The sequence below is a fragment of the Pezoporus flaviventris genome, unplaced genomic scaffold (assembly GCF_033815535.1).
Source record: "Pezoporus flaviventris isolate CSIRO_AGI_PZ_B2104156 unplaced genomic scaffold, CSIRO_AGI_Pfla_v1 ptg000004l, whole genome shotgun sequence".
Taxonomy (NCBI): domain Eukaryota; kingdom Metazoa; phylum Chordata; class Aves; order Psittaciformes; family Psittacidae; genus Pezoporus; species Pezoporus flaviventris.
This window is the reverse complement of record NW_026892552.1, coordinates 549709-571877: the sequence shown is the minus strand read 5'-3', so window position 1 is coordinate 571877 and position 22169 is coordinate 549709. Positions and strand designations below refer to the sequence as shown.

At 53.5% G+C, this 22169-nt stretch overlaps 1 protein-coding gene across 2 annotated transcripts in view; it reads left to right on the top strand.

Annotated features, from left to right (window-relative positions):
- The first annotated feature begins 8070 nt into the window (after positions 1–8070).
- Positions 8071–22169, top strand: part of PAX5 (paired box 5) — a 132779-nt gene continuing 118680 nt past the window's right edge. Inside the window, exons 1-3 of one of the 2 annotated variants that reach the window (XM_061445355.1) lie at positions 8071–8299; positions 15118–15283; positions 19788–19985. In XM_061445355.1, the coding sequence (XP_061301339.1) occupies positions 8254–8299; positions 15118–15283; positions 19788–19985 (410 nt within the window). In that variant the 5' untranslated portion in view covers positions 8071–8253. Of the gene's footprint in view, positions 8300–11102; positions 11270–15117; positions 15284–19787; positions 19986–22169 lie in introns of those variants that run through there. The other variant, XM_061445356.1, reaches the window with a different exon arrangement.

Sequence of the window (22169 nt, the reverse complement as noted above, 5' to 3'; positions counted from 1 at the left end):
TTATGATGAGGCTAATGGCTTGGGTGCAGGTGAAATGTGTTGAGAGCAAAAGGAGAGAAGCTGATTATTGAAATGAAAAGGCAAGAAATATTTCTGACCTTTTTAACTAAAATAACTGATAAAGTACAGATAGCAAATGTGATAAACTTTTCTTTTTTGTTTTTATGTTTTTTATCTTGGTGGGCAATGGACTTTTTTCTCAGCCTGCTGTTAGGCAGAGAGCACCACAGAGTGCAGCACCGTACAGCCCAGAGGGTGAGTGGCAGTGTTTTTACCAAAGGTGGGAGAGCAGAGACAATGGGGAGCAGGAGGCAGCTGTTCCAGCCTGTGAGTACTCTGGCAGAAGGCAAAACAAGAGAAATGGTCCCTGGAAAAATACCTGTGCTGACTAGAGGTGGTGTTTCAGTGAGGAGCAGTCGGCAGGCTGGCATTACTGCTGACTAAACCATGGGCTGGCCAACTATCGTGGAGTCACCTTGATGATGGTGCAATACACAAGGCCCATCCTGCTGCCACAGTATGGACATTTCCAGTTGGCCCTATTGTCCAGCTGGATCCAGGGAGGATGTGGTGATGGAAACCCTGAGCAGCAAAACAGAGGAAGGAAAACAGAGCTGGCAAGAGGCATAATTACCTTTTTGAGCACCACAGCCAGAATACGCGACCTCAGCGCAGGCCCAGCCAACATCATTTGCTCTTTCCTGGCATCTGAGTGAGCCTGGCTGCAGGTGCTGCACAGGGAAGCCCCAGATTGCCCCTGTGAGCTGCTCTGCTACAGCCCTGCACAGCTCGTCACTGCCAACAGATAGCCCTGCACCACCTTCCCCAGACCCCCTCCCTAGCTATGTGTCCCTGTGTTTTCCTTTCCAACAGTATTTGTATTTGTCCAGTGCAGCATGGGCAAGTTAAGGGGGTTATTGCACAGGGCAGCCTCTCCAGGATGGGTATAAATGATTTGTATTCTGATAGTACAACTCCCTGGAGACTGCTGCAGTGCAGAGGTGAGGGGACAGAAGGGTGCAAGCCCTGTTGTGTTTTTTTTTGCTGCATCTCATTCCTGGATGTGCATGGCCATGACATGCAGCTGTATATGTGAAAGGCAGACCCACTGCTGGAAAACTTACTCTGCTATGCAAGGGCCTATGGAACTGGGTTTGAGTACACATATGAAGAGAGATAAACAGCTAGAGAGGTTCAGCCTCTCCTCTGGAAAAGGTGTCAAAAAGACTCCTGCTTGTCTACAGTAATGGGGGGAGCATCTGAGTTACTTTTAGTGGTGCTCTGCAGATACTGAAATCTGGCAAATTGCTGTGGATAAGTCATAGATTCATAGAATCATAGTATAGTCAGGGTTGGAAAGGACCTTAAGATCATCAAGTTCCAGCTCCCCTGCCATGGGCAGGGACACCTCACACTAAACCATGTCACCCAAGGCTCTGTCCAGCCCAGCCTTGAACACCACCAGGGATGGAGAATTCACAGCTTCCTTGGGCAACCCATTCCAGTGCCTCACCTCCCTCACAGTAAAGAACTTCTTCCTTATATCCAATCTGAACTTCCCCTGTTTAAGTTTTAACCATTACCCCTTGTCCAATCACTACAGTCCCTAATGAAGAGTCCCTCCCCAGCATCCCTATAGGCCCCCTTCAGATACTGGAAGGCTGCTATGAGGTCTCCACGCAGCCTTCTCTTCTCCAGGCAGAACAGACCCAACTTTCTCAGCCTGTCTTCACATGGGAGGTGCTCCAGCCCCTGATCATCCTCGTGGCTCTCCTCTGGACTTGTTCCAACAGTCCCATTTGCTTTTTATGTTGAGGACACCAGATCGGTACACAATACTCCAAATGAGGTCTCATGCAAGCAGAGCAGAGGGGCAGGATCACCTCCTTTGACGTGCTGGTCACACTCCTTTTGATGCAGCCCAGGATACAGTTGGCTTTCTGAGCTGTGAGTGCACACTAAGCAGGGTCATGTTAAGTTTCTCATCAACCAAGTCCTTCTCCGCAGGGCTGCTCTGAATCTCTTCACCCCCCAGCCTATAGCAGTGAAGGTTGTCCTGTGCTTCTCCCAGGTCCTGGTCACAGCACTCAGTTAAGAGATAAGTCCAGTATTCCAGGGTGTGCACCCTACCTTGCTCTGCCCAAACCCTCCCCAGCCCATGTGTCTAACCAGGATTTTATCCAGAGCTGCTGTGAATGAAAAACTTCCTGGACTGTAATTGCATAGCCTGTGGCTTGAAAGTGTACAAACAGTTTCATCCAAGCTAATATACTGTTGCTTTGAATATCTACTCTGAGTGTATAGCCCTTCCTGCACAAGGGCTGGGGTGAATAGCATGATAAAATACATTTTTCAAACCTTCCTGCATTTTTTAGTCATGGTTCCTAAAACTATGGAAGGAAACCTCTCCACAAGCCATTGAAAAGTGGTGGTGAAAACACCTACCTGAAGCACATGCTATGATGTATCTAATAAATATTCGAGGGAAAATTTGAAATCTCTTTAGAAGCAAAGTATGTTAAGATGAAAAATCTTTTGGCAGCTGGAATTTACAGTGGCATCTATTTATGTACATGGCAGCACATTGACTGAGAGATTTACCTAACACCCAACCAGCTAGCCAAGGAGGAGCAGGACTGTGTTCTGTAGATTTTAAACACCCAATATAGAGAAATACTGGACAGAACTGGACTCTGAATGCTGCCCAGTTTCTGATTTTGGCCATTTACTTGAGCAGAGTTAATTATGTGTTTGGGGGCTGTGGTCCAATACCTTTTTTTTTTTTTTAACCAATAGGGGAGAAATGGGTTATTAACATGAAATCTAATCTAGGAAAGATAACATGTAATCCTGGTTATTTCTTCTTTTGAGCCTTTTATTTCTTAACCTCCTACTTTCTGCTTGCATTTTCTGGATACTTTTATGTCTAGCAAAGGGCTCTCTTAATCAGCTGTATTTTCCTCCTCACTGGCAGTTGCTGGAAGCAGACTATTCCATGATTTAACTTCTATCTTTCAATCTACCACTTCTCCCAGTAATTCTCAAAGCAAAGGGATCAATTTGACCTTTGTCAACGTTTTAATAGCAGGAAACACAAAAGTTACAGCACAAGATAAACTTGGGTTGAAATTTTTATTCTTGGCTTTCTCAAGAGAAACTGGAAAAGCAAGCATTGTATAGTAAATTGCTTTCCAGCTAGAACTCCCATTAAAGAATACTCATTATTAGTGATTTTATTTGTGGCATAGCCAAAATGGACCCCTCTTTTCAAAATATCCATGGGATGATGCATACAGTGAGAGAGAAGAGAGGCTTGTACCTGAGCAAGCTGTTCCTTCAAGCAGAGCAGAGCAGCCCATGCAGAAGTTAGGTTACAACCTGCCCCTGAGGGCATCTCATTTGCCAGGTACTCAGGGGCACTGTTAAAGTCCAAGCTTAGCCACAAATAGTGGACTTTGAGGGTGCTTTTTCACAAAAAAAAAAGGTGTGATTCCTGCTCCGTGCTCTGCACAGACCTATGCATCCCCCAGGCAGGCTGCTGCACCTCCTCATACCTCCCATGTGGCAAAAGGGCTCAGCAACCCTTCGCTTATGCCACTTTCCCCTGGCTCGGCTGTGGTCCCCAAATTAGATAGGAGATTCCGCTGCATCTGAAACAAGCGCTTCACCTTCCCAATGAGGCTACTGGGATGCCCTGCAGGCTGGAGGATGGCAGCTTTGCTGCTGACAACAGATCACACTCTTCCACTGGGTTCAAATGAAGAGCCATCATGCAGGAGCCGGAGAAGCTCTACAGCCCAGCACGCTGCACACCCAGGAGGCCAGGCCTCTGCTCTACCACGTCACTGCAGTCATCTCAGAGGGTACGGTGGGGTTGCTCACAGAGCTCTTAGGAAGAGGTAGAAGCCAGCATCTGGCGTGGGTTGGCCTCTGCTCAGATGCTGGCTTATTTTCAGCTGTGCACATAAGCGTGTCAGCAGGAAGAAAGTTCTGCAAAGTTAACTTTTAAAACCATGTCTTTTTAACTATCAAAATAACCGCACTTGAGATCAGTGAAAGTGACTGAGAGAGGGGACTGAAGCATTCACTGTGGCCCTGAACCCTTCCACACTAGACTGATAAAACAGGTTTAGGCTATTCATTGCTTTGATAAACTAGGATGGTCTTCTGCTTCGACATAAATTCATTGCTGAAAACACAAGCCCTGGTCACTGTAAGGCTGTGGGGTGGAGGAAAAAAGTCCAGGAAGCACAGCAGCAGGGTGGTGAGGAGTTGTCGTGAGAGTGTGGAACAGCAGAGCGGTAGATGCTCTCTCAGAAAAGCCTTTCAACCTGCGTAGGGCTCCCTGCTGCAGCACAGCACCGGTTCTCACTGCTGAATATACCCAACAAGGCCCCCCAGCGTGCTGCTCACCACCATGTACCACTGGCAGCATTTTTGAGGCAGCAGTTGGTGGTAGGTGAGGGGAGAGCAAAAGCTGTAATGCATACTGACTGAAAAAGAGAAGTCTCTCCGCATTTCATTCCCTCTCACATTCTCGAAAATACAACCCTCTGGTTTTGTCAGCTCTGCCACCTTGGCTCTGCCCCCTCGCTGGACTGACCAGACAGGGACACAGAGTGCTGACAAGGCTGTCAGCATGTCTCCCCATTAATCTCCAGTTGCTAGATTGTAATCTTGAGGGGACAGAGCACCACTTCCACGTGGGCCACCAAGCAAACTCCGCTGCTGATGGAACACTCCACACTCTCATCTTTCAAGCTTTGTTGTCTGATGCCTTCCAGCGACAGCTCTCTGAAGATTGGTATTACATGATGCTACCCCAAGTGCTCTCAGCTTTACAGGCCTGCCCATCTAACATCTTTTAAATTACTTCAGTCTAATTAGCACACCCATCTGAGAGCTCTCTTTTGTCTCTGGGAACATACTGGGCTGCATCCTCACTAGATCTCCCACACTGTGAATTTAAAATGACAGACCTTGGAGGAACAGGAAACTGTGGCACTGAAGAGAATCAGTGGCTATTTCTAAAACAGAAATCCCCCTCCCATGTAATCCTTCAGAGACTGAGGGGCAGACAATCACTTGTAGCAGTGCTTCCCCTCTTCCACATTTGGCACCGGTGTGTTATAAAGAAATGTGAGAAAACGCAAAAAACTTTAAAGGTGGCAGAGGGCTGCAGATGCTCTGTGCTCCTCTCTGCCTCTCCACTCCCCCCAGATCATGATTAACCAGGCCTCGGGAAACGGAGGCTGCCCAAGAGCAGACAGGTTTTCAGGGTCAAGGAGATGCCCAGGCAGTGCTTTGGTTTCACAGGTGCTTTGGCTGTTGGGCCGAGCCTTCAGCCATGCCCGGCTTTGCAACACGCCTGTGGGGGTTATCCTTCTATGTCCCAACGGGATGCATCGGAGATAAAAGGACAAAAGGTTAGTCCGTGTTCACGATCTCCTGATCACTTCGGAGAGCGCAGGCAACAACAGCAGCCCTTGGAAAACTCCGAAGACAGATTTCTGCCACCTCACGGTTTCTCTCCACTCAGCTTTCATCCGCCTTCGCGGTCCCGAAGGCGCAGCACTACTTCTGAACACAGCCCCGGGCGCGCCGGGCCCGGGATGTCTCTGGTTGCCGCCGGGCTGGGCGGTGGTATTCCTCCTCCTGCGTCCTCCCTTCAGGGGTCCCGACGCGACGTCGCCCACCGCGGAGACCCGCCTGAGCATACCGGCAGCATCCCGGCTGCGTGGGGATAACGGGGGGCTTTTTCCGGGCGTCCGTGGGGAGCAGGTTTTTCATGACCAGCCTTAAATCACACCTCGGTGTCGGGGTAGGAGTGGCAGGACGAGCCCCCACCGCCCCGCGGAGTCGCTCCCCGGCCCCTGTGCTGCGGGAATGCTGCTGTCCGGAGTACCGCTCCCGAGGAGGAGTGCCAGGCGGGGCCCTGGAATGTCTTGTCCCCGGCGTTGCACGCAGGGCCAGGCCCCCTTAGCTGCCCGTGGCAACCTTAGCTCTGTTTTCGTTAAGGCGATCGCGGGGATGTCCGATTTACCCCAGGGGCGAGTCCCTGCAGCCAGGGAACGCCCGGGGGTCGGAGCCTTCATAGCCCCCAGGGCAACGGGCGGCCGCCGAGTCGGGGCAGCACCGGCGCGGGAGAGGACCCCGCGGAGCCCACCTGAGTCGGCGCCATGCACGGCCCTGGCACCCTCGTAGAGCTAGGCTGGGCCCCGCAGCAGTCCCTTGACCCTCTCCTCTCTCTCCTCTCTGGCCGGGGACAGCGGGAACGGGTGCTGCCGAGGAGGGAACCCCGCGGACTGTTTTTAGCATAATAAAGTGGGTTTTGTTCATTTCTCTGCATGAGGGCGAAGAAGAACTCTAGGCTCCTCTCTGCTCCGGGGCCGACATGGCCAGGAGAGGCGCGGAGGGGGCAGCTTGCAGAGGGACGGGGGTTTCTGCTCATTCCCCCAGTCTGGGGAGCCGTCCTCTGGTCAAGGAGCAGGGCCGGGCCGTCCCAGGAGGCTGTTCTCACAGCGCTCCGCAGTTCGGGCAATGCCGGCGCAAAGCGGGACCCGGCGGCCAGCTATTTCTTTGTAAGCAAATATTTGTGCAGAAAAGTTGGTGAAAAAGGAAGCAGAAGGGCGAGAAGCAGGAGCTAGGCTCCCTCCATCAGGGCGGGCGGTATCTCGGTGGGCCAAAGAGCTGTCCGGGGCAGCCGGGCCGCCGGTCCTCAGATGCGAAGGAGTTCGAAGAGGAGGGATGGACAGAAAGGAAAAGGAAGGTTTTAAAAACAGAGTCTCGCCCATGTCAGCTCTCGAGGATCCCGGGGAGAGGCGGCCGGGAGCTCCTTTACAGGCCCCACGCCGCCAAATCCGGCCCCTCACGGGATGGTCTGCTCCCATACACCTTTCCTGTCCGCAGCCGCTGTCTCCCGCTCGAGCTGCCGCCGCTTGGCCCTGCCGCGGCCACACCGGGACGGGACAGAACCCACCCGCGTCCCCGACGGCGGCCTCCTTGTGTGCGCGGGATGCGTGGGAGAGGGGCGGGGCGGTGGCTTGGAAGGCCGCGGGTGCGATGTGCACCGGAGGGCGAGGGGCGCAGCGCGGGCAGGGAGCCGCGGGCAGGGTCTCCCGCCGGTCCCGATTCACGGGAGACGCCACGGGGCCGGTTTGCTTTGTCCTTTGGGAAGGGGAGCGCCGTTAGTCTTTTCCTCGAGTGCTTTGCTGAGAAACAAATCTGGAAGCGATCGAGGCCTCGTGAATTCTCCCCTTTCCCTCTTCCCGCCCTCACCGGAGCCTCCGAGGTCCGCAGGACGCTGCCGTGGGTTCGCCGCGGGGCGGTACCGGCTGGAAGCCTCTGCACAAAAGGGAGGTACAGGGGGAGCCCTTAGCGGATGCCGCCAGCCCCTGCTCCTGGGTCGGGAAAGAGCCGCTGCGGCCCGTCAACACCCCCGTTGGGCCGCTGGCCCAGGCTGTTGGGCTCCGCTCCTGCCCGAGGGCTGTCCTCAGGCGGGGGGCTGCTCTCTGCAGCCCCCACCCCCGTCACTGGTGGCCAAGTCACTGTCCCGCCCAGGCGGGGAGCGCGGCCTCGGGGCTGCGGCGTCACCCCAGCCCGGGAAGAGGAAGTCGGTTCCGCTGAAAAGTTGGTGACGGGCTGTGGCTGGCGGGTCAGAGCGGACAAGTGCCGCTGCCTCAGCAGGTGCTATCGCTGCCGGTGCCGCCGCTCTGCAGCAGCCGGCGGAGAGCTCGGGGGGCGGCTGGCTGCGAGCAAACTTCGGTTCCTGCTACAACAAATGTCAGAGTTTTCTTGGATTTGGGCTGCGTCTGGGGACATCTTGTGATGTTTTAGAGAACAGGACATGATCTCACATGGCGATGAGCTCTTTAGTTTCTTAATCATTTCACGGTTCCTTCAGAGGCTGTTTTCCACCTAAAGCGTTTAGTTTCAGCTCAGTGATCAGCTGCAAAAGCTCGGCGGGGAGCGGAAGAGTTGAATTACTCCAACCTGCGAGAGACCCCCCCCCCCCAAAAAAAAAAAAAAGGAAAAGGAGGAAAACGAAAAAGGAGAAAAAAGAGAAAATAAAGAAGGAGAAGAAAAAAGAGCAAATAAAGAAGAAAAATAGAAGAAGAAAAAAGGAAAGGAAAAGAAAACTAGAAGAAAAAACAAAACAAGAGAAGAGAAGGGGTAAAAGGCGAAAGGAAGACAATAGTAACACGACGTTGAAACTTTTCTCCCTGTCCGCCTCCCGAGTCCTGAAAAGCCGAGATGAATTTGGAGAAAACCTACGCGACCTCCCGGGCCGGCCGCACAGGTGGGATTCGGGGGCTTCAGGGGCTCCGCGACACGGGCAACGCCGGCACCCGCCGCGGCCTGTCACGCGTGAGCTGCGCCGCGGGACCCGGTGGGGTGCGGCGGGGCCAGGTCCGGGGGGAGCGGCGGGGTCGGTTCCCTGTGGGGAGCTGCCGAGATACCCCCCGATCCCCCGCGGGTCCTCTCTGTGTCCGCCGGGCACCGGGACTGGGGAGCGGCCGCGGAGAGCCCCATTCCGGTGGACCCGCGAGGAGCGCGGCTGTGGCGTGCCAGCGAGGCCGGCGGTGGGCGCCGTGGCGGGCTGGCGGCTCGGTGGCGAAATGCGATTTCTAAACGATCGATGGAGCCTTTTATTAGTTAAATCACCTGAATAATCGTTTACTCGATAAAGCATTTTATGCTTGCGCAGCCTACGCCCCTTGCGGCTGGGCGGCCGGTAGGGATGCCCGCAGGGGCAGCTTCGGAGCTCGGCCCGGGTAGGGCAGCGCGGCTCCCTGAGGACTCTCCCGCCGCTGGCCGCGGGCACCGCCGGTGCCGCCGCATCACTCCGCCGTACCCCACGAGGGAGGAAGGGGCAGAAGGAAGGATGAGGGCAGGGTCGAAGGCCAACAGGGAGCGGTGTCTACCCTGCCTGTCCGCGCTTGCCCTTCCCTCAACTGCTGAGGCCGGCGCGTCCCCTCCGGTGTTTGCATCCCCACCAACCTCGGGGTTACTCCCACCGGACCAAGGTCCGAGCGGCGCCGGAGGGCGAGCGGCCGGACAGTCCCTTGCTGAGCTGCGGGACTACAGGGGAACCCCCACTGGCCAACTCCGGCCCCACTCTCCGCACCCCCGGAATGGCCGGATTCCCCTGGCCCGGCCCAGCGGTGGCTGCTCTACCGCACCGGCGGGAGTTTCGCCTTCAACGAAAATTCGCTGTGCGCTCGCCCGCCCCGCGCCGCCGCTGGCGGCTGCAGCTCCCGCCATCCCCCGGCCGCCGATGGGGGGGCCGTTCGGCCCCGAGAGCACGGCGGGGGACTGGCCCGGGGAGGGAGGGCGGAGTTCTCTCTGCGCCACCTTCCAGCGGCGGTTGCGGACCCATAGCCGGGTGCCGGACGCTCCTGACTGTGTGGCAGCCAGGCGGTATGGACGAGGGCGGGGGCTCGGCTCCGCAGAACTTCGGCGCGGCCCTACGATCACCCGCAGTGGCGCGGGTGCGGCCCGCGGAGACCAACCAGGCCTGGAGCTTGGTCTAGGGGCCGTGTCGCCGGGGCCGGGAGCAGTATCTCGGCGGCCGGAATGGGAACCCATCGGCCTCGGACGCGGTGGACCCAGCGCTCCTGCGGGCCTTTCCCGGGGCAGCCGCGCCCCACCGCTACCGCGGGCGGGAGCGGCGGGGGAGACCTCGGCCAGCCTCCTTCGAGCCTTCACGCAGAACTCAGGCTCCCGGGCCGCGCCGTCCTGCCGCAGGGGAGACTGGCGGCCCCGGGAACCTCCGTCAGGACGTGGGGTAACCGACGCCCGTCGAGGGTCCCGTGGCGCCGGTTCGCGCCGTGCACCCGTCGGTCGTACCGCGGCTGGGGCGGCCGTCGGAAGTGCCGGGCCACACCTCTCCTCCCTCGGACCCCTGATCAGGATCCCCCACGCACACGGTCTCGCGTGGCTGCGGCCCCGCCCTCGCTGGCCTGCGGCCACGCCCCCCACCTCGATTGGCCCGGTGCCTGCCAATTGGGCTCGGCACCGCCCGGCTGCCGATACGAGGAGCCGGCAAGTTAACTTTTGCGATTGGCAGTGGCGGTGAATGACGGCCGGGCCCCGCCCGCTGCCGACCGCCGCTGTCCGCCCGCGCGGTGCTGAAGGGCCGCCCTCCGCAGCTCCTCCGCGGGCAGCGCGCGGCGGGTCCGGAGGCGCGGGCGCGGTCCCGGGGGCGGGGCCTGCGGCAGCGCAGAGCTCCGCCCCGCCCCGCGCGCCCCCGCTCGGCCCTCCCCTGTCCCCGCCCCGCCGCCCGCCACAACCCCGCGGCCCGCCGAGGGCCGGCAGCGCGCTAGGCGCAGCGCCCGAGCCAGGCAGAGCCGCGCCGCCCGGGACCCGCTGCCCTCGGCGGCGGCAGGGGGCGGCGGCGGCTGTCCGGCGGGTGGCGGCGGGGGCGATGGGCGCGCAGCGCCGGCGCCCCAGGTCGGACGGCGGCCGCTGACGGGGCGCCCTGATCCCGCGGGGCCGCTGTGAGGCGAGGCGAGGAGAGCCCGGCCCCCGCCCCACTCCCCGCCCTCTCGCACACCTTCCCCCGCCGCTGCCCTCGCCCACCGCCGCCCCTCCCGGCTCCGCGAGTTGCTGCGAGCGGCTCGGCGGGGGGCGGCACAGCTGGAGCGCGCCGCCGCCTCGGGACCGAACCTTTCCGACGGACGGACCGACGGACTGACGGGGCGCCCGCAGCCACCCGCCCGCCTCCGCGCAGCCGCCGGCGCAGCCAGCACAAAGAGCCGTCGGGCAGGCACCTCCGGGCTCCGGCCGCCGGATCGAGACGCTTGCCAGCCCCGTGCCGCCCCGGAGTCGGGTGCAGCGGTTCGGCGGTCGCCGTGAGAGCGGCCGGGGTTAGACGCACAGCCCTAGGCTGAGGGTGCTCGCTGCCCCGGACGGAGTGGCTGGACGCTGCGGGCGGCGCGGGGAGCCGCTCTGTCGGCCGGGCCCAGCTCGGAGTGGGACTCGATTATTCTTTTTTTCTTATCCTTTTTGGGTTGAGTGTTTTTTTTGCGTTTTTTTTTTTTTGGTTGGTTGGGTTTTTGCTTTTTTTTTTTTTTCTTTCTTTTTTTTTCCTTGATTTTTTTTGTTGGTTGGTTTTATTTTTCTTCTCCTCGGCTGTTTCCTGAGCCAACCTCCCCAGCCCCTGGGCTGTGAGCCGGTGGCGAATCGGGACTTACTCGGAGAAGCAGCCCCGCTCGGACCGCCTCGATGGAAATTCACTGTAAGCACGACCCGTTCGCAGCGATGCACAGTAAGTGGCCGCCACTCCAACTTCTCCAACACGCCGCGATGGGCCCCGCGGGATCGCGGACAGCGCTGCCGCCCCGGGGTTTTGGTTCACTGCTGTCCGGGGCTGTCGCCGCCGCGGGGCGCGGGGCAGACCAAGAGCCGCAGCCGCCGTGCTCCGTGGGGAGGACGGCTGTGTGTGTGGGTGCTTTGCCGATGGATGGACAGCGGTGGGATGCGGCAGGACCTCGTACTCCCATTTAGACCGTTTAGTACTATCAATTGTAGCCGCCGCCGAAATGTGTTTGGGCACGGAGACGGATGTACACACGCGTGTGCGTGTCTGTCTATGGTGTGCATGCGCGTTCGTTTCTATCGATAAGCGTGTGTATTTATGTAATTTTTTCAGTCCTAAATCGAATCTCCGGGGAAAAAAGTCGCCCGGTGTTACCGACGAACGGAAAAGTTTTGTCTATCATATTCTCCCTCTATGTCGACGTTTTGATATTCGTTAATTCAAATTAACGAAACAAAACCCAATTATAATTATAATAGTAATGAAAATAAATAAGCAAACAGGCACCACAAAGGGCGCGCAGCGTCGCTGGAGGGAGGATTTTGTTCCGTGTTACCGGTACATCATGGGTAGGTGCAGCGGCTCCCCGGAGCTCGGCCGCGAAGGAGCGGACGGGCAGACGTGGCTGAGGTAACAGGTCGCTGTCTGCCGGGATGCAGCGTGCTGGAGAGGTCGGGGAAGACTTGTACATTAGCGCAGTGTTATGTGAAATGACATCTTCTCTCACGGTGAGTTAAACGCTGCATTACGGCGGGAGATGGCGAGGGAATTTAAGGTAGAACTAATCTCATTTCCTCGTGCACCGCAGCCCTGGAGCTAGAAGAAATTTGTTTGCAGGATAAACAACCCAGCCGTAGGGATGGAGATCTCCCTCCCTCCGTCTTTCCCCGTTGGCCTCTTCGCGCCGCTGTCCCTCTGCCCGCCGTTCCAGAGAGCGCCTGGGCGAAAACGGGCTGCGGCAGTTCCCGAGTAAACGGATTGACCCTCCCGCGGCACGGGGTGCGTCCATTCCGGCATCGACCCGAATCGCGTTTTTTACAGCAAACTTTACGGGTGGGGAGCCCACACTTTACGGGTGCGGAGCCTCTGCCCGCGCCACCGCGGGGCCCGTGAACTGCAACCTACGGAGGACGGGGTACCCCGGCGGGAGAAGCCGCGCCGCTTCCGTCATCCGCAGCCCTGGAAAATCGATGCCAGTAGCTGGAAATTAGGGGCAAAACAGAAGTAAACCCACCGCCACCGCTCCACTCCCCCACCCGCTATCGCGTTCCGGACCCCGGCCTAAGGGGGCGGAGCGCCCGGGGCTTTTCGCCTCCTAACGACCCCCGGACCCGCTGCTCCCCAGGGCAGGGACGGGGCGTAACTCCAGTGGAAGAGGAGCTGGGAGCCGGGCATCGGCGGGGGCTGTCGCCGGTGGGGAACCAGAGCTGGCGGCAAGGGACGGACCGTCCCGAGGTAGACCTCGGCACCTCATAACGCCGGCATGGTCCCAGCGGCTTCGGCGCCCCAGCTCCCGGGGATCGGCCGGCCCTCAGGCCAGCTCGTCTGCTGTCCGCCCCGGCTCCCCCGTCCGCTGCTCCGAGGTTCCCGGCACCACGACGGGTTGTGGGGAGTCCCGGGCTGCGGAGCGGGAAGCCGAGCCACGCACCGGCCCCGCTCCCTCATTCACTCCCCGGGCCGGGGCCCAGAGCACCATGCCCCCCGCCTTCCGCCTCCCGCTGCCCACCGGCCCGACGGGGTCCCCGGTGCCCGGCCGCAGCCGTGCAGGGAACGCCGCGGCCGGCTGAGCGGTACCCGGGGCGGGTAGGAAAATGCCCTTGGCTCTGGAGCCGATTCCCGAAGCAGTGGCAGGTTTAGGGAGGGGTCCCTCTGCGCGACGGAGAGGACGACGGCGGCCCCAGCCTTTGTTTCCCCACGGCTGAAGGGTCGATGTGTCGGCTGGGGCAGACCCGGGCTCAGCCGGCCTCCCGGGGCTGGGAACAGCCTACGGCGGGAAAATCAGCCTTTTCCCTAAGGAAAAACATGCCTCAATGCTCCTTTTTCTTTATCTCCCCCCCCCCCCCCCCCTTTTTTTCTTTCTTTCTATCTTTCTATTTTTCTCTTTCCTTTCTGTCTTCCTCTCTTTTCCCACCCAGTTTCTCTGTTCTTTCCTTGCCTTCCTGTCCTTCCTCCCTTCTTTCTCCTCTTCCTTCCTCTCCTCTCTTGCTTCCTTTCCTCTCCTGCTTCCTTCCTCTCTTCTCCTGTTCTCCCTTTCCTTTTCCTCCTCCTTTCCCCCTCCCTCCCCCAATCATCGCCTGTTCCCTGACCACCACCACCGGATCTTCCCAGTTATATTGGATGCACAGTGTGTGATTTTGCACAGCTAAAGCCGCTGATGGGGGACACTTCGCCACAGCGTTAAGGGGTTGTTCCTCTACACCATCGTATTGTCCCCGCTCTGGCCGCGGCATAAGCCCAGCCCCGGTGTGGCCTTACCGCTGCCGGCACCATCCTGGTCCGCACGGGGGTCTGCTCCCGCGCCCGGGGCTGCAGGAGGGGCGCGCCAGCCCCAGTCCAGTGCCGTCTGCTTCTCGCAGAGACGCAGGCAGAGCAGGCACTTGTCGGCTCGCCACAGACTGAAGCTACCTTTAGCAATCGCATATTTCATGTGGATTCGTTATGTGTCCTGACAGTTTTAGAAGGTGTTTGCAAAGTTTGGCAGCAGTTTATCAACGGTGAAATGACTAGATTTAAATAAAAATAGCTTTATACAATCTTTTCTTTTCCTCCAATAATTTTTTTTTTTTTTTTTTTTTTTTTTACACCGAGGCGTTTGGCTTGTCATCTTATTCAGTACCATTCGAGCCCTGTGCAAATAGAGTTTTTGTATTTTGTTTTTTCCGGAGTTGGCATCTGTACTGCCCCTGTTGCTTGTTTTCAGCTTCTCTACTCCCCTGTAATCAAAGTAGTTTGGATGATTAACAACACGGAGTTTAATTGTATTACCTCACATGGTACATGGGACTATTACATGTTCATGAGTTTTACACAGTTTCATTACTTACTTCCTTCGTGTTAATCCAAGTGGGTCCTGCTTCCCACCAGATATACGAGTCACCCTGTTAAAGATGAACAGTAGAAATCTGCTTGAAAAGGAATAGTATACTGGGCTTGCCTGAATGTTCATATTTCGTTTGTGGGATCATAGTATCTACCAGGACTGCTGTAAATTATAAGAGCAGAAATCATGCTCTGACATATATTTTTTTTCCTCTTGATTGAGTCAAGGTACCCGGGGGAAACAAAAAAAAACAACAAACAAAACCCGAAAATCCATGTGTGTAATTTAGGGTATCTCCTTCTGTGCTTAGATACAGTGTACTTGCTGAGCGATCACCCAGCTGTGTTTTCAGTTGGTTTCCTAGCCTGAGGCTTACGAGCTGCCTGTTCTCCATGGGGCAGCGCTGGGCTTGCCCCCAGAGTTGCGGTCGGGTGAACGTGGCAGCTGGCATTGGGAGGAGGGTGGTAGATGTCCAGAGAGCTGGGCACCTCTGCGTGTGGCTTTCTGGGGCCATTTTCCTACAAGGGACTCGACCTACGTTCTGGCAGGAGGGTCCTCCGTCTGGAGAGTGGCAGTACGGCAGTTCAGACGGCTGCCTCCGTGCTTCCTGTCCGGGGAAGATCGGCTGGACCGATGCTGGGGAGACGATGCCGAGTGCCGGGGAGTGCTGGGGCTGGGGAGTCTGGCCTGCAGAGACGTCTGAAACACTCACATAGCTCTTCTTCTCCTGCCTTCTCCCCTTCCCTGTGTATTTCAGGACATGGAGGCGTGAATCAACTGGGGGGTGTTTTTGTGAACGGCCGCCCCCTCCCAGATGTCGTTCGCCAAAGGATCGTGGAGCTTGCCCACCAAGGGGTCCGGCCGTGTGACATCTCCCGGCAGCTCCGCGTCAGCCACGGCTGCGTCAGCAAAATACTTGGCAGGTAAAGGGGGGACTACGAGTCTGCTGTGTCCATCAAAAGTGTCAGTGCCGGTCCCTGAACCGAAGGCTGCAGGCAAATGGAGAATAGTAGAAACCTCAGGAAACCAGCCCAATGAGTCGAGGGGCTTCCTGACCACTCGTGGTTTTACATGCCTGATGTGAAGGGAAAGTGATACTCTTCATATGTGTGGTTTGCTCCTTTCACTGTTTCTCATAGGTAATTCTACTGCTATGTGACGTGTATTCGCTGTATATACAGCATGTATCCCGTGCCTGTCTGTTCTGAACGAGTAGAGACATGTGGGAGTCATCCTCAAAAAATGTGAAAAAGAAACAGAAGTTGTGGAAATCACTTGTTTTACTTTCTGAAGACGACTCTCTTTAACAGTAATACTATGTATTACTTCAACATTGCAGGGCGTTCATTCACACAGGCTAGCAATCTGTCCCACTGCTTAGTTCAACATCTTTTTCTACTTTTGTGCTGGACTATGCTTTTAATCAGAGCACAGGACATAAAGTTATAAAGTAACTATTAACCATCTTATTTTTTGCTATTTTGGGAGTAGCTCTCTGATCAGGCTGGAGTTGTTTGAACCACCGAGGCAACAAGAAATTAAAACTCTGATTTTGTATGATTTCCTGATTTTGTTTTAAAATTTGACATAGATACAGGTCAAAAATACCGTTACTGCTTCTCCGTATCTCATGAATAAATCTGAACGTAGCCTGTATAAACTATAGAGTTAAAATGGTTTTGGGCATCAGGTATTCTGAGGTACTTGGGCATCCTATATTAAAGAAAACATTTTATTTTGTTGTTAGAACATATTTTTTTTTTTGATAATCTGGAAAGTTAATTCGTGAACTATTTACTGAATTTTCACAGTTCATTGTTTAGAATTTTACTGTTTTATTTTTACCTTTTGCTTCTCCAATTTTTAGAGAACTTGCTTTTCAGGATATAGCATAGCTGCAAAGACTGTTAAAGCAAAATGCAGGGGATCTGCTTGGATTAGCAGCATTTGCGGTCTCTCAATGGCCATTTAAGTGTTTGGGATCAGACTGACTGGCATAGTCACAGGCCCTTGGTTTTGTAGCTCTTGGCACTCTTTTCCCCACAGACCCTTCTCATCTCTACTCACACGGCACCTTCACAGCCCTGTGTGGCGCTTTTTGAGAGAGCTGTGCTAGCCCGTGTGCAGGTTACACTCAGCATCTCTGCTTTTTCCCTCCCACTTACGTTGCAAGGAGATACATTCCCCTGCAAGCTATGCGTGTGCTTGCCAGTGTAGTTTTAAGGACATTGATGCCTTTGCTATTCTAGAGAAAACAACTTTCCATGGGCTTTATGTGAGACTTACTTGCCCATCATGGGCTGTTTAACTCAGTTACTGGTTTGCATCCGCTGCCGGCACACTGCTAGCATGGTTCGGCTGGTGGTGCTCTCTGCTGCAGCAGAATCACCAGAAGTTCCCACCAGGATCAGTGCACAACTAAGAAGCAGACAATTTATTTACTTCCCAAGCAAATGTCCAATGATTTCACTTTTGATAGTTCAAATAGATCTACCACTAGATGTATTTTTACTATATAGCTAAGAGTGAGGCTCCAGAGCTTTGTCATTGAAGTTGTCAACAATAAATGGGAATTTCATAGCTCATTATTTTCATAACTAATAATTACAGTGGATAAAATGTCACTGTAATTGCAGGTGTGTGTGTGTCTGTGTGTGTGTGTGTAAAAGATGGGTATCCTTTTGATAAATCCCCACTTTTGGAATTCTATAGGCAGAATTTTTAGTCCTTGACAGAGCCTTGAAAACCCCCCAGAGGCAGGGAACCAGTAGTTGCAGTGCAAGTGAAACTCCCACCCTCAGAGAAGGAGGGTACTTTCCCCTTTTCACTTTTTCACTTTTCCTCTGCACTGGAAGCTTGCTGGGAGCAAAGGGCCTGAACCTGATGTGCACAATATGAAGCAAATTACAGCCATCCTTGCCTTTAAGATGGAGATGGGAGTCAGGGATGTCCCTGCTGTGCATCCTGCAGGCCTTTTAGTGTGCCCAGGTGCATTGTTCAGGTGGAGGGAGGTGTCAATGGCACCACTGGATGAGAGTTGTTCCCTGTTGCAGTGAGCTCTCCTGACTGCCTGGGGAGAAGGGCTTGGGCCTGATCCGGCAGCCTCCCAAGCGAGGCAGGTCTTTCTGCTGATGTGTGAGTGCCTTTGCAGGGCTGAGGTGGTGAGGGCTGGCAGGCGGGCAGTGGTTTCAGGATTTGGAAATGGAAGCCCTGCTGCCCAGAGGGCACCAGAGCTGTGTCCCTTGGTGAGCTCGCAGCTGCCACAGTACTGTGGCGGCAAGGGCCTTTGCGGTAGTGGCGTTACCTACCAGGGTGAGTCAGCCATGGAAAATGTCGTTTTGCCAGCTCAGCCGTGGCTTCCCAAACTGCTGGCTGATGCCTACTCTGCTGGCCTGCCCTGCATTGTGGGGTAGTTACCAGAGGTACCATGCCATGGGGTGGTGGGGCATTGTTGGAGAAAAACACAAAAGAACATTTGTGTAACATCCATCGTTTTTGACCAGAAATAAGAAAATGGCAAGATTTTGTTTGGAAGCATTCACGGTATTTTCTGGCTTCCTTTAACACTACCCTGAAAAGAGAAACTCCAGCAGGAAAGATTTTGAAGCCAGGGGTGTGAGGTTTTAATAGGTTTACTTCTAGTATATTTATGTTTCATAGTTTTTTTTCAGTAGATCCATGCTTGCCATCATTTTGACATGTCCTCAGGAATCAAAGGGGGAGCTGAATTTTACCCCTCTGCCCTAAAGCTCACTACCAGGCTGTGTTTAGAGGCACCAGGAGGGTTATAATCCATCTCTGACACTTGATACTTCCCTTGCTGTTACTGGTTAAATATATTAAAACTGGCGTTAAAACTGGTTAAATGGCTCATGGATACAGGTAGATCTGAGTTCACATCTGCATCCAGAATATTTGAAAACATATGCAAACAATGCAGTGTCGGTCTCTTTCAAAGAATTTTAGGCCCTGCACACAGAGCCCTCCCTGAAAGATTGAAAACAGGTAGCCTGGCAGGTAGCCTGGCAATTTGATGAGCATGGTTGTGTGTTACAGTGAGAGAGACACTGTCTGTGCAGCCTGTTAGTGCTCTGCTCATGCTGGAAAGATCGGGGAATTTTATTTTTTTTTCATATAATGGGCATGTCAAGTAGCTGCAGAGAAAATACATTAATCAGCATCCTTAGATTCTTACTTCAGGGGTCTTTTCTGCACTCCCTACTAGGAACACGGGCATAGAGCACTGAGTGGACACATTTAAGCTGCTGAGAGTGTGTGGCTTGAGCCTGGTTGAAAGTCTCATGAATCCATGTCCTGCCCTGTGCAGAAGGGATGTGCCAGATCAGTGGGGCAGTTGCTGCAGGCAGGCACAGGGTTTATTTATTTCTTGTTTGCTCATAAGAAAATTCACAAGATGCAAAGAAGATGCATGTCTGGGAGATCACCTTGTACACTGTGCTCCCGGGCAGCACAGCATAGAGGAGCACGATCTCGCTCTTGGTCTCCATTCTGGCCTTCAGTGGGTAAGATATGCTGCTCTTAGCAGCATGTTCAAGGCCTTGTTTATTAAAAGGGAAGACTTGTGGGGCTGGAAACCTCAGCTGCAATTTATTGTTTTTTCAATGCTTCCAAAAGCACTGTGTGATTTACATGTGAAGAAATAAGGCAGATTTCTGTCAGTGTGGGGATCCAGTCTTCTGTCTTCTCCAGCATGGCACCATAGAGCTGCTTGTGTGGGTAAAGATGCTACACCTGAGGAAAGGCCGCAGAACTGGTCACAGAAACCATCCCACCTCATTGTGGGGACAGCTATCTTTTCCTTGAAGTTTGCAACTGGATCTACTGGAAACGTGCTGTTAAAAAGAATGCATTTTAAATATGTCAACTATTAAAACTATAACATGCATGTTAAAACCATAAAATGGGGAAGAGATATGCCGGCATATTTATCCTGGAGATGCATATAAAATACAATACCTGGCCTTCATTTAATTATGAAATGATAGTAAGCTGTAGATATTAATGACAGAGAACTTTTGTATAAACTGTAATTTGCTGCAGAAGAGTCCACCACAGAAAGTGGTCTTGGGTGAAATTTGTTTCTATTATTGCGAGTACCACTGATTAATAACATACATTTTCAGTGAAGTTTGGATTCCGGCATACCCTTTAATCTTGTATTGTTTCTTTTGTCTTGCTATTACAGAAGAACATATATTGTAACCCGAGGGCCCAGTTCCAATTAATATAAGTTAATCTATTAGGTGATAAAGCACTACATAGGCAGAAAATATGTATGTGAAAGTGAAGATGTATCTCAGGATTTACTGGGGTTTGGTTACCTTGAAATTATGTTCTGTGTAAATCTCAAGGCATGTTCTTTGCCTGTCTGTGATAACTAAAGCTTTGGTTTGGACGTTGTCCCAGGTATTATGAAACCGGGAGTATTAAGCCTGGAGTGATTGGAGGATCAAAACCAAAGGTCGCCACACCCAAAGTCGTCGAAAAAATTGCAGAGTACAAGCGCCAAAATCCCACCATGTTTGCCTGGGAGATCAGGGATAGACTCCTCGCCGAGCGAGTGTGTGACAATGACACCGTGCCCAGTGTCAGTTCAATTAACAGGTAAAGATCTGTCTGGTCCTGGGGAGGGATGCTCCTCAAAGTGCCACTGAATACCCATTTAGTTAGCAGGACTGGGTGTTTGGGCTGTTTGCAAGACAGCAAACATTAGCTGCATTAGCCTTCCTGTGTTCCCCTGATGTGTTTGGTGCTGGGGAGCAGCTGTGGGCTCACCTCGGCAGCCAAAACATCACAGATTACAAGCGTTTTCTAGGAGCGGGCAGGTTCTGCTGCAGGCCTTTGCTTCTTTCCCGTCCTTTCTCCAGTCTGGGAGTTGCAGTCCTCACTGGTAATGATCCTGTGTGTATGCTCCAAATGAGTCCCCAGTTCTGCTTGATAGCATGGAGGTACATCAGGATGTGCTTTTCCGGGGGGAAGCTGAGACGGCCATTGAGAGAGGTGGCAGTAACCTGGAAAAAGGGGGTGCCCAGTGCCTGGAAGAGGGTACCAATGGTATGGGCCTGAGGTACAAATTCTGTTCTTCTGATGTCTGCTTAGTGTTGTTGAAGTTGGCCCAGAACCATGCTGGCTGCTGCCTGCTATTTTCAGTGTTGTATTGCTGAGATAATTTGGTCAGTAGCTTGGTTGGTTTTCTAAAAATGCAGGAGAATCTCATTTGGAGACTCAGTCCTGCCTTTGGCAGCTTTTTTCCATGACCTTGCTTGGAAGGACTGGGCTCACAGAGGGGTTTGGAGCTGCACTAACCTCCTGCCATCTCAGTTACACCTTCTGTACTCATCCACTTCCTTCTGAGTCCAATGATGTCTAAAGCTGGTGCTGAAAAAACACAGTGAAATACTTTGTGATGTCTCCACCCCTGACAGACAGATAATAAGGGATTAATACTTGGAAGCAGGAGTGCTTGGGCAGTCTCATACAGACTCACACCCCTGACAAGCAGTGTCCTTCCATTTTTGCTCAGAGGTGTGCCCTATGCTGGGCTCCATCCTCTCCATGCTGGTGAGATGGTTTTCACTTGCGTGATTGCATGCAAATTCTTTGAATGCAGATAGCTATAAAGTCCCATTTGTGTCCATGTACGTGAAATAAATTGATGCAATATTCTTTTATTGGCTATCCCAACCTGATTTGCATTCATGGAGTTGCCGCTTGAATAGCTGGAGTGGCTTCCCCAGTGTTAGCAGAGAGCAGTGTCTCTGCTTTGCTGAACTGAACGTGGAGTCATCCATTCCCATGTTCAAGAGCACAAATGGGTCAGTTAACAATTAACAGGGCCTGGGAGCCCCTCACTTCCTGAGGCTCCAGAGAAGCATTCTGTAATCCTACAGACATGGTATTTTTGGTTTTAGAAAGGATTTGAGAAAATAAAGTAGATACCAGGGAAACTGAAGGAAAATACCACTCTGCCTGACCTCAAATAACTGAGGGCAAGCTCTGCTTCCATTAAAGCCGGTGCACATCCTGCCATATGAGAAGCATTGCTGCTGTGAGCAGTCCTGTGTTTGTGTATTACAGCTTTCATCATCTTCCGAAAAACTACCAAAAAAAGGCAGTCATAGCACTAGGAAAAAGGGAGATAAAGTGGCTTCCTGTCATGTTTCGAGCCAGTTTCCATATTCTACCTCTTGCTGTGTTCTTGTATGTTTCCACATGGACAGTGTCTACGCTCCCACTGCCATTGCATTGGAAACTCATTTTGTGATTTGGCACAAAGTTTTTTGGCTGGAAATCTCATTCTTTCTCATATGCTTGTGATGGTGCTTAAGATCTTTTCCTTTTTTGAGGGTGTGCAATCCCTTTTTTAGAAATGCACGCAATCTCTTTGAATCAGTCTATTTAGCTGGAGATTTGTTTTTGCCAGCCTAGGAGCTCATCCTGAAAACCCAAACCAAACTATCTTGATAAGAAACCTTGAATTCACATCAAAATACTTGGCTTTAATGTTAAGTTCTCCCAGTTCCATGATGTAGCGTGTGGATTTTATCCTCATATTTAAAATCAGGGTATACTTCCAAGGCTTCGCCAATAGGGGTGTTACAAACCAAGGATGCAGACCCTTAGGATGCCCCTATAAGGTCATGATGCCCTTATTCACCACGGATGTGCAAATCAGGAGCTGCACAGTTGCTGCAGACCTGAGCCCATTTGAAATGGCACGGTGAGGTTCCTGTCCTACTGCAGGGAGGGTGAAGCCAAGTAATTGGCATTCCTGCACAGGAAGATGCG